General features: G+C 42.0%; 1 protein-coding gene across 1 annotated transcript in view; it reads left to right on the forward strand.

The window, feature by feature from the left end:
• Window positions 1-12,574, forward strand: part of LOC116741904 — a 35,510-nt gene that overhangs the window by 6,820 nt on the left and 16,116 nt on the right. The window contains 5 exon segments of the mRNA XM_032609079.1: window positions 4,731-4,799; window positions 4,948-4,998; window positions 5,069-5,202; window positions 5,204-5,254; window positions 5,996-6,155. Coding sequence (XP_032464970.1) covers window positions 4,731-4,799; window positions 4,948-4,998; window positions 5,069-5,202; window positions 5,204-5,254; window positions 5,996-6,155 — 465 coding nt within the window.

The raw sequence follows: 12,574 nt of genomic DNA on the forward strand, positions 1-12,574 counted from the left end.
CCACAGTGCCTGGCACTGTGCAAGCTATGTAAGTACAGAGCAAGAAGGATGAAAGAAGGATCAACGGTTCCCAACTGGCAGCTGAAGCACTAGTAGATCCGATGAAAAGGAACAGCTTAGAAAGAGAAGCTTTCCTGGAGAAAGAATACTACGAGTTCCAGTTTTGAACTTATTGGAGTGATGGAAGGACAAACAAATGGAGATAGCCGTCAAGGGACTTGGAAAGAGAAAATGGGCACAAAGGTTCCATTAGGACTAAAACATAGACTTCCAAGTCTTTTTGAAAGAAGTGCTAACTGAAGCTCCGGGGGTGAATCAGCTCACCATGGAAAACAGAATGCAAAGAAAAGAAAAAGAGAGAAAAAAAGGCAGCATCTTGGAGCGTACCTATAGTTAATAGGAGGAAAAAGGACAAGGAGTCAGCATAGAGATCTAAAAGAAATTCAGAAGGATCTCTGCAGCAACACTGAAGTCAAAGGAATCTTTCTTGTTTGTGTCCCTGAGTAGGTGTCTGTGATGACTGCTTTGTAAAACAGTACAGATTATAAATAAAAAAGTCTGTGGGCAGCAACAGAAAAACAACACATACGTTTTCAGTGCTACTGGGTCTGTCTGGCCCTGCCCACCATTGGTTTGGGGAGCAACTTAGTTCAGACCGGAGAACACCCACATGAAACTCCTCTCGATGGTAACACGACATGTCTTCCACCTCTTCACACTGACTTCTCTTCGCCTCCTCTCTCCTCCAAACATAGGTTGGAGATTACACCCTCTCTGTATCAAAACAGCACATCTGAAATCATCTCATGGCACCCACATTCTTTTACTTGCCCATAGTCTTCCAAATTTTGTAAGGTGAATGTGGCCTCTCCAACTCTTATCCTGCATTATTGCTGTTGTTATTAACATATATATATATATATTTTTTTTTTTTACCATATCTACACCTCAAAATTTCTCTCTTCTAGTTGTTTTTGCTCTGTTGGCTAGACCACAGAGCTCCTTGAGAGTAAGCTGGTGGGGGAAGGGGCATTATTGCAATTCATTGACTCTCTTTGGTAATACTTTCTTTATCTCTGCCCTAGGCCTACTACTGACCAGTAGGAATTGCTTAGCTGCCCAAGTGACAGTTAGCACTAGAGACTACTGACTTTTGACCTTGAAGGCCACATAAGATGGTAAATCCATTAAAAACTTAGTCATCACACTATAAATATTCTGAATGACCATTATTTTTACCTTTCTGTGAATCAAATGTACTAAAGATGACCTTTCTCAGGCAAACTACTCTACTTTACGTAAAAATTATGACACATGTCATGCATATACGTGACATATTCATTCTCATTCACAGAAGAGTGTATAAGATTTACTTGTACAGTTTATTTAAAGAATAATTATAAAACAACTATCCAGTTTCAGAAACAGAACATTGTCAGCCCCTCAGAAGCCCTCCCTGGTCACATCCCATTTCTCTTTTCTTAATAGTTTTGCTATTTGATGTATGTATCCTTAACAGGAGAGTTGAGTTTTGCATTTCTGAACCTTATGTAAGTGGAAACACAAGATATCTATTCTTTGATTGACTTGCTTCTTTCACTCAATACTGAGATTCATATTATTATAAATGGTTATAGTTGTTCATTTTCATCGGTGCATTGTACTTCACCTTATGACATCATAATTTATCCATTCTATTGTTGATATGTTTGGATTGTATATTGTTTTTAGCTATTACAAACTTGCACATATACAAGAGATTCTGAATAGAATTGCTGAGTGATAGCGAATGTGTATCTTCAACTTTACAAAAGTCAGTTTTCCAAAGTGACTGTATCAATTTATACTACCATTAGAGTATCTCTTGTTGCGGAGCATGGACTCTAGGTGCGTGGGCTTCAGTAGTTGTAGTTGTGGCTCACGGGCTCTAGCGCGCAGGCTCAGTAGCTGTGGCGCACAGGCTTAGTTGTTCCGTGGCATGTGGGATCTTTCTGGACCAGGGATCGAACCCATGTCCTCTTCATTGGCAGGTGGATTCTTAACCACTGCGCCACCAGGGAAGCCTGATGTAGGTGTTTTTTATATATTCTGGGTACTAATTCCTTGTTATATGCTTTGCAAACTTCTTCTCCCATATTGTGACTCTTCCACTCACTTTATGGTGTTATTTGGTAAACAAAAGTCCTTAATTTTAATGTAGTTGAATTTATTGATCTTTTCCTTTATGGCTAAAAAAAAATTATTCTCAATCCTAAAGTCATAGAATCATTCTTCCATACAGGTCCACAAAATTTATCTGAAATACTTGGAGACAGATGTGTTCTGGAATACAGACTTTTTTGGATATTGGAAAGGTACCATGGAATGTACAATGTATACTATGTAGCAAGAACTGGGACAGTACCTATAATCAAACATATCAATATTTCTACAGCAAAACTTATAGTCAACTAAGTGATGTATAAATAACGACTATCGTGACACTAAGTTACATTTTTCAACAAATGAGTTCCAAAGAGTTTGATGTTTCAAGGTTTGGGGATTTTGTAATTAGTACAAAAGTTATGGTAGCCTCATACAATAAAAATGGAATTATTTCAAAGTTTGAAGGAACTTACCAGTGGAGCCATTGACCTGGAATTTGTGTGTGAACCTTCATTACTACTGATTCAAATTTTTAATGGTTTGGGACTATTCATATTTTCTCCTCTTTAGTCAGCTAGTGTTTTTCTTGAGATTTGTACAATCATCTACATTTTATTTGCATCAGATTGTTTACAAGATGTTGTGTTTTGATTTCTAAAGTATAGTTTTTGTTATTGACATAGGTTGTTAACATCTCTCCTTTCATTGCTCAATACTGTTAAATATTTGTCAATTTTATTAGCCTTTTCCAAAAAAAAAAATCAACTTCTGGATTTTTAAAATCTACTGTATGCAGTGGTGTGCTAGTTAATTAGCTCTGAACATAATGAAACAAAACACTACCAGAAGAGGTGTGCACAGTCGGCTCTCCTGAGCCAGTAAAGGCAGTGTCTGGCACACCACTACTTTCATTTCCCATTTCATTCATTTCTGCTTTCAGCATTATGTCCCTCCTTCCACTTTCCTTAATTTTACTCTCCTTTTTCTAACTTCTTGAAAGGGAATGTTTAGCTAAAGACCTTTCAGCCTCTTTTCTAATGTACTTACTTAAGGCTATAAACCTCCCTCTACGTACTATACGTTAACTTTATTCCACAGGTGTTGCTATTATATTTTATTATTCAGCTCAAAAAATTTTCTCATTACCATTATGACTCTTTGGCTATGGGTTACATGGACTTGTTTTTAGAGTTCTTTATTGATTTCTAGCTTAACAGCACTGTGCTCAGAAAACACGTGCTCAATGATTTCAATCTTTAAATTCGTGGAGAGTTGCTTTACAGCTAAGTGTGCAGTTGATTTTGGTAATATGTCATGTTTACGTTCCAAAAAACATGTTCTGATTTTGGTTGTGTTTTTCTGTGTATATTCATTAGGTCAAGTTTGTACATCATGTTATTCAAATTTTCTATACCCTGATTTTTCTTTTGTTTGTCTTAACAATGACTGGGAAAGGCCTGTTAAAATCACCCACTATGGCCATATATTTTTTTCTTTATAATTTCATCGATTCCCTTTATATATTACATATATATATATTTATTATTAAGTGCATAAAAATTTTAAACTTTAAATATTTTTTTTTCAACTCATAAGTCATTCAAGACTCCTTCCATCCTTTTTGTATCTCATTAGTCATACTTTAAAAATACTATCTTTATATAAACTGCCCTTGATAGACACAGTGTAAAAGAATTGGTGGTCCTGGTAAAGCTAAAGCAATCCACTTATTAGACTCCATTAACTGTTACAGAAATCCTTCCCATATTGTAGAACATATGTTTGGTGGTACTTAGGCTTCACACAGCCAACCTGAAAATCTGCGTATGTTTATTTGTAAAGGATTAAATACCAGCACTGAGTGCAGAGCTGTAAACTGCTTGTGAGTTTTATAAGCACTTAGAATTCAACAGGACTAGATGATGCCGCAGATGGGATCTTTAAGAGACCTGGACGACTGACCTGTATCTACAAACGTGCTTTCAAATAAAGATTCTGCTGAGATATTCACTAAAATATTAAAAAGAGCATATTTCAAAATATCTGGAGCAGCGCTTTCCATTCCTTTTGAAAAACACCTCAGCGTTTAGGGAGTAAAAAAAGCCACAAGTAAGATTAAAACAATAATACAGGTATTAATTTTACCCACTCTCCTGACCAATTTGTATTACCTCCGTCAACTTTCAGATCCAAGTCCAAAGATCTTAGCTGTAAACTCTAATCAGGCTCACATTTTAATCCCACGAACTATCAGATCTCAGCCGACTGGAACTTGGCTTTCATATTCTTTCACTAGATGTCTCCCAATACCAACTAAAAGGATCTTGTCCATCTACAGAAGAAAGCCGCAAAGGTTCAAGCAAGGGAAAGGTGACAATGTTGGTAAGTGTAACAGGATCAAATGTGAATCAGGAAACTGGGAGCTGGGTGCCCTGGGTTCTCAGCTCAGTCACTTATTTGCCATGTGTCCTGGGGTGTCACCCGCCTCTTTCTGGGATCAATTCTTTCTTTTCTTTCCTTTAATTTAAAAAGCGACGAGTTAAGCCTTCGCGGCCCTTTAACGCTTCGTCCCGCTCTCATCTCAGGTGCCAACTTCCACACAAAGCCGCCGTTTCCGGCAGGGCTCGCACGTTAAGCTTTCCGAACGGCGCTTGGCGAGATATATGCAGAAATTTAGATTCATGAAAGAAGCACAGTTCGTTAAAATCACGAAAAACTGCAGGGAGAGAGGCACCGAGACGTTAATAAAGCCAAGACCGCTCTGAGGAGTGACCCGATCCCACTCACTTCCCACCCCCACAGCCCCAGGACCCGCCTCCCTCGCCCGAGCAGGCCCGGAAGTCACTGCGACAGGTAACAGAACGGAACAGGAAGTCCCGCCCTCCTGGAACAGCGAACGGTAGCCCGTAAGGATCATTCCAAGGCCAGCGCATTCGCCGCGTGGATTGTTTCCTTGAGGGGGCGGGGTTCTACGACGCTTGAGTTCCGGCGGGCGAGGCGGCAGTGCGGCGCCAGTCTTCGGCACCGCGACCTTTTTTCTCGGTTGCTGGGCTGCGTGCCTCTGCTCCAGTCGGCGCCGAAGGGAGCCTGGTTCTGGGCGGGCGGAGAGGTGGGCTTGCTGGCGGGGCTGGCGGGGCGGGCCGGGGAGGGTATGGACCCCGGAGGTCGCTGACTTTCTGCGAGCCTTCTGCAAGACGCAGCAGCACTCCGTGTACTGCCTGGTGATTTTGCCCTCGTGCATTTATTTGTATAGCACTTTGGTTCGAACAGCAACCTCGTAAAATGGGCACCGCTCCCCTGTTTTATCGAAGGGGAAACAGGCTCGAGAGGATAACTGAAGTGTCTTAGTGACAGACCGTGTGAGAGCCGTAATTCTAACTTCGGCTTTTTTTTTTTTTTTTTGCGGTACGCGGGCCTCTCACAGCTGTGGTCTCTCCCGTTGCGGAGCGCAGGCTCCGGACGCGCAGGCTCAGCGGCCATGGCTCACGGGCCCAGCCGCTCCGCGGCATGTGGGATCTTCCCAGACGGGAACGAACCTGCGTCCCCTGCATCGGCAGGCGGACTCTCAACCACTGCGCCACCAGGGAAGCCCCTAACTCCGGCTTTCTGAGACCAAGCTGCCACTCCAGCAATGGAGCAAATTACCTGGTGTAAGGGATAAGCGTCAAAAGCGAGTGCTCTTACGATACCGTTAATGTAATAGAACTGATTGGTTTCAGTCACATCATTAAGAAACGGAGGCATAACTTTGAAAAAAGAGGGGTTTGGAGGGAGCAACAGTATGTTTTCTTTGGCTTACCTTCTCTCGAATTACAAGTTCCTTGCTAATATCACATGTTTTGGTTGGCAGCTTGAGCCCACTAGGAATGGCAGCCCCATCTATGAAAGAAAGGCAGGCTTGCTGGGGAGCCCGGGATGAGTACTGGAAGTGTTTAGATGAGAACACAGAGGACGCTTCTCGGTGCAAGAAGTTAAGAAGCTCATTTGAATCAAGCTGTCCCCAACAGTGGGTAAGTCACACTGGGACGTGTTTCTGTTTGCTGTCAAAATACATAGAGCTTACGGTGAGTGGTGGGCTATGAAATGAGGCACCGTTTGAGGCATGTCAAATGAGCGGTTTCCGTGAGCAGCAGAGAAAACCTTGTCTCGTAATCCAGGCTTGTTTTATGTACATAGCAGGCACACCTTTGGAAAATGTCACCTGACACTTTAAAGATGATTGAAAGCAAAACATACGCACGCTAACCAAAAAATTCCAACCTTCTAAATTGGTAGATTTCTCCTGGATCTTCTGAAGGGATAGTATTTACTCTTGGGCAAGAGTTGGCAAATTCATTGGCCTAGAGCTGCTATCAGAAATAAAGCATTCCCAGTTGCCCGCCACAAATCATATGGTCATATACCCAAAATGCAAATACAAAGGAGTTTAGAAAGTGGAAGAAACTAAATGATCATATGGTGGATTTTGCCACCAGCTACTCCAAGTGCCTCGCCGACACGGGCTCTTGCTCTGTATTGCCAGTCCTTAGAATGGGAGGGGTTGGAAAAGGGAACTAACATCACTGGGCTCAGTAAGTGCCCCTGTGTGAGTGCCTGATGCTCCTTCATCACTACCCTTTGAGATGGGCGGTGTTGCCGTCAATTTCCAGAGGAGGCGACTGAAGCCCAGAGCATTGAAATAACTTGCTTTTTCACTGTTGGGGCTGGAGAATGGGATGCTCGGAATTGAGATTACGGCAGGGCTGTGTTTGTTGGTAAGGACGAGGCCTAGGCTTTGATCCTGGCAGTAAGGCGGGTTGGAGGACAAGATCATTGAAGAGAGAGGCCAAGGACCTGAGAGGCCAGGGTCTGGCAGGATCAACCACATGGATACTGAACCACGCAAGAGTTATGACATGAACATTGTTAGAGAAACTGACAGTAACCTACAAAGTTATAGGTTACGCCAACAAAGAAGGGAGCGGTAGAGCAAAGCAATCAGAATAACTGCTGCTGCATCTGACACTGACAGCCGTGCTCCCAGGGAAAACCGTTGTCATCTGCAGACTATTCTTAGTCTGTAACTGAGCTCCCTTTCCCAGCCTGCACCCTCAGCCCTTTGCTCCCTTTTCACCCGTGCTCTCTACTCAGGAGTCATGCCCAGTGGCCATAGAATAAAAGCGAACGGTATTTACAGAGATTTGTGAGAGAAGGTGGGGAAGGAGACAGAGGGAGAAGTGATGGGAGTATTCTCTGAGTGCATTCTGTGTGAGAAATTGTGTTTCCATTAGCTTTAATTTTCATTCAGTCTTGTGAGGTACTATTGTATCTCTTTTATGTAATAGAAACTAAGGCTCAGAAAGGTGAAATGATTTGTTCAAGATCGGCTAACCAGCCAAGTAGTAGAGAGGGGATTTGAAAGTAGGTCTCTCTGATTGCAAAGTTTGGATTCTTTTACTTAGCTGAAGCCACAGCCAGAGAATAAAGGTAAAAATAAAACCACCAAATAGAGATTCACAATGAATACTTCTATGATAAAACACTAAAAATAAAAATTTCTTACATAATAAATATGCCATAAAACTGTGCTGTCACAAAACCAAATTACTCTTCTCTGCCCCTTTGCTTATCCCTTTTATAGTGCTCCTCAGTCGGCCTTGCATAATGGCCCGATTTAAAGCCTCCTATTGGTTCGTAACTTAGGAAGGAGCAGGGATCACGTCTGTTATTGTAGCATCATCCAACGCGGTCTTCCACAAATAGAGCAACCGGACAGCCAAGATACTTGATCCTAACATCAATTTCAGATACTGTCTTTTCCCTGTGAACCTTTGAAATGTCTCAGAAATTCCAGTATTTTGGCATTCATGCTACTATCCTGCATCTCATCTAATGGCTTAGAGGACACTAGCATTATACATACACAGTGCTTCTCAAGAATTGCTTGTTGGTTTATTAGCCTTTTGGACATTAGCCTCTTCGAGGTGCCACATGTCGAGGGTCCTCAACTGTTAATTGAATGGAAAAGACTGGAGCAGAGCTTTTCAAGCAGAGAGTACGGTATATGCAAAGGCATGGAAGCAAGATGCATGAGAAATCAGCACATTCAGGAAATGGGGTAGCTCTGGACGGGTAGCATTTCAGGGACTGGTGGTAAACCCAGAAGATAGACAGATGGGCAGAGATTGAGCCATGAATGACCTGATTTGTCTTACTGAGAAGTTTGGATGTTGACCTTGAAGGCAGTAGGGATACCTTGAAAGATCTTTAAACAAGCAGTGCCATGATCAAATTGGAATTTCAAAAAGATTATTCTTGGCAGCGGTGTGATGGATGGATGAAGGAGGGTAGAGAAACCAGTTAAAGAGCTATTAAAACAATCCACGTGAGGAATGATGTGGGCCTGTACTGTCGCGATCAAGAGGGGGAAAGAGATCGGAGCATTTGGGTGGATGGTGACGCGGTCACTGAAATAGATGACGGGAGGAGAAACATGTCTGGAGAGGAGCTGAGTTCTGGACAAGTTGGGACTGAAGTATAAGTAGGACCACTAAATGGCATTGTCATTTAGGCAGCTGGAGATGTGACAAGAGATGCAAAGATCTATTGATTTGCCACAAAAACGTTAAGAGCATTCTCCACTTCTTCATCTGGTGCCCTTTACATATAACACCCGTCCCAGCTCAGTCAGCCTAAGGACACCAGGGGTGTGGAGTCTGACAGTGAGATTTATTAACGTGCTCTAACCAGGGAGCCCCACGCACTGGAGCTGCTGTGGGCGTTTCACCAGCCAAGGGAAAGGAGCTATCAGAGCGTTTGGGGAAGGATGGAGTTTAGGTGAAACTGAAATGAAGTGGTGCTTTGATAGATTCAGAGCAAAGCAGGGCTGTGTATAAGCAGGTCGTCAACTCTGGACTGAGAAGTGGACCCAGGGTCTTATTTTCCACAAAGATTAACGCTTCCATGTCGTCATGCTCAGAAATCCTTATGTGAAGTCCTGCACCTGAGTTGGAAATCAAGACTGCTTCTTTTTGTCAAAGTGCCTATCAGATCCCTCCCAGGCAAAAGTGGGGTGTTGCATTCTTACCAAAACAACTTCAAAGAGCAAATTTCTGATAGTTTGATTTTAGAGAACAGAGTTTCTTGGTGAATAAGAAAGCGGTAGGGACTTCCCTGGTGGTGCAGTGGTTAAGAATCCACCTGCCAGTGCAGGGGACACAGGTTCCAGCCCTGGTCCGGGAAGATCCCACATGCCACGGACCAACTAAGCCCGTGCGCCACAACTACTGAGCCTGCGCTCTAGAGTCCACAAGCCACAACTACTGAGCCTGCGTGCCGCAACTCCTAAAGCCCGCACTCCTAGAGCCTGTGCTCCACAACAAGAGAAGCCACTGCAATGAGAAGCCCGTGCACCGCAACAAAGAGTAGCCCCTGCTTGCTGCAGCTAGAGAAAGCCCGCGCACAGCAACGAAGACCCAACACAGCCCCCCCCCCCCCAAAAAAAAAGCATTAGTCACTCAAAGGGGTCTCTTAGGACAGTGTCTGGCTACGGTGTGTCCTACAGAGGAACGTTAACTTTGTAGCTGGCTTTATCTGAGTCTCTTATCCCAGCTTGAGACAGGGCAGGCACAGTTTTACATTCTTAACTCAGGCTCTACTGAAATATTTAAGAATTAAATCCTAAGAAAAGCTTTTCTGTTCTGACAGTGAAGACGTGTGTGGTATCATGCCTTTGTCTTGTCTGCAAAGCAGCTCAGGTGCAGATGCTATGAGGATTTGGTGGTTGGCCTTGATTTTCTACTTCTGTGATTTTACTGTTTCAGGATATGGGGATTTAAGAAACTCCAAATTCCCTATGGCAAGAGGAGGATGTAAATAGAAATAATAAAATGAAATATTTAGTGTATTAAAGTTTTGCCATCAGTTTACTTATTCATAGTTCACGAATATAATTTTTAACTATGTGTCTATCTCCTTAAATGTATGTTCCGGATAAGATAAACTTAACACAAATATGATGGCTGGTGAATTAAAAAACTTGTTGAACTTACAGTTGACAGGAAAAACTTGTACAATGTCTTTAAATCATGAAGTCTTTTTTTTTTTCTTAACATCTTTATTGGAGTATAATTGCTTTACACTGGTGTGTCAGTTTCTGCTTTACAACAAAATGAATTTGTTATATATATATACATGTTCCCATATCTCTTCCCTCTTGCGTCTCCCTCCCTCCCACCCTCCCTATCCCACCCCTCCAGGCGATCACAAAGCACCGACCTTATCGCCCGGTGCTATGCGGCTGCTTCCCACTAGCTCTCTACCTTACGTTTGGTACTGTATATATGTCCATGCCTCTCTCTCGCTTTGTCACAGCTTACCCTTCCCCCTCCTCATATCCTCAAGTCCATTCTCTAGTAGGTCTGTGTCTTTATTCCTGTCTTACCCCTAGGTTCTTCATGACATTTTTTCCCCTTAAATTCCAAATATATGTGTTAGCATATGGTATTTCTCTTTTTCTTTCTGACTTACTTCACTCTGTATGACAGACTCTAGGTCTTTCCCCCTCATTACAAATAGCTCAATTTCATTACTTTTTATGGCTGAGTAATATTCCATTGTATATATGTGCCACATCTTCTTTATCCATTCATCCGATGATGGACACTTAGGTTGTTTCCATCTCTGGGCTATTGTAAATAGAGCTGCAGTGGTACATGACTCTTTTTGAATTACGGTTTTCTCAGGGTATATGCCCAGTAGTGGGATTGCTGGGTCATATGGTAATTCTATTTGTAGTTTCTTAAGGAACCTCCATACTGTTCTCCACAGTAGCTGTATCAATTTACATTGCCACCAACAGTGCAAGAGGGTTCCCTTTTCTCCACACCCTCTCCAGCATTTATTGTTTCTAGATTTTTTGATGATGGCCATTCTGATTGGTGTGAGATGATATCTCATTGTAGTTTTGATTTGCATTTCTCTAATGCTTAGTGATGTTGAGCATTCTTTCATGTTTTTGTTGGCACTCTGTATATCTTCTTTGGAGAAATGTCTATTTAGGTCTTCTGCCCATTTTTGCATTGGGTTCTTTCTTTTTTTGTTATTGAGCTGCATGAGCTGCTTGTAAATTTTGGAAATGAACACTTTGTCAGTTGCTTCATTTGCAAATATTTTCTCCCATTCTGAGGGTTGTCTTTTGGTCTTGATTATGGTTTCATTCGCTGTACAAAAGCTTTGAAGTTTCATTAGGTCCCATTTGTTTATTTTTGTTTTTATTTCCAATACTCTAGGAGGTGGGTCAGAAAGGATCTTGCTGTGATTTATGTCAGAGTGTTCTTCCTATGTTTTCCTCTAAGAGTTTGATAGTTTCCGGCCTTACATTTAGGTCTTTAATCCATTCTGAGCGTATTTTTGTGTATGGTGTTAGGGAGTGATCTAATCTCATACTTTTACATGTACCTGTCCTGTTTTCCCAGCACCATTTATTGAAGAGGCTGTCCTTTCTCCACTGTACATTCCTGCCTCCTTTATCAAAGATAAGGTGTCCATATGTGCGTGGGTTTATCTCTGAGCTTTCTATCCTGTTCCACTGATCTATCTTTCTGTTTTTGTGCCAGTACCATACTGTCTTGATTACTGTTGCTTTGTAGTATAGTCTGAAGTCAGGGAGCCTGATTCCTCCAGCTCCTTTTTTCGTTCTGAAGATTGCTTTGGCTATTCGGGGTCTTTTGTGTTTCCATACAAATTGCGAAATTTTTTGTTCTAGTTCTGTGAAAAATGCCAGTGGGAGTTTGATAGGGATTGCAGTGACTCTATAGATTGCTTTGGGTAGTAGAGTCATTTTCACAATGTTGATTCTTCCAATCCAAGAACATGGTATATCTCTCCATCTATTTGTATCATCTTTACTTTTCTTTCATCAGTGTCTTACAATTTCCTGCATACAGGTCTTTTGTCTCCTTAGGTAGCTTTATTCCTAGATATTTTATTCTTTTTGTTGCAGTGGTAAGTGGGAGTGTTTTCTTGATTTCACTTTCAGATTTTTCATCATTAGTGCGTAGGAATGCCAGAGATTTCTGTGCATTAATTTTGTGTCCTGCTACTTTACCAGATTCGTTGCTTAGCTCTAGTAGTTTTCTGGTAGCATCTTTAGGATTCTCTATGTGTAGTATCGTGTCATCTGCAAACAGTGACAGCCTTACTTCTTCTCTTCGGATTTGGATTCCTTTTCTTTCCTTTTCTTCTCTGATTGCTGTGGCTAAAACTTGCAAAACTATGTTGAATAAGAGTGGTGAGAGTGGGCAACCTTGTCTTGTTCCTGATCTTAGTGGAAATGCTTTCAGTTTTTCACCATTGAGGATGATGTTGGCTGTGGGCTCGTCATGTATGGCCTTCATTATGTTGAGGAAAGTTCCCTCTATGCCTACTTTGTGCAGGGTTTTTATCATAA

Source organism: Phocoena sinus, chromosome 16 (assembly GCF_008692025.1).
Source record: "Phocoena sinus isolate mPhoSin1 chromosome 16, mPhoSin1.pri, whole genome shotgun sequence".
NCBI classification, from domain to species: domain Eukaryota; kingdom Metazoa; phylum Chordata; class Mammalia; order Artiodactyla; family Phocoenidae; genus Phocoena; species Phocoena sinus.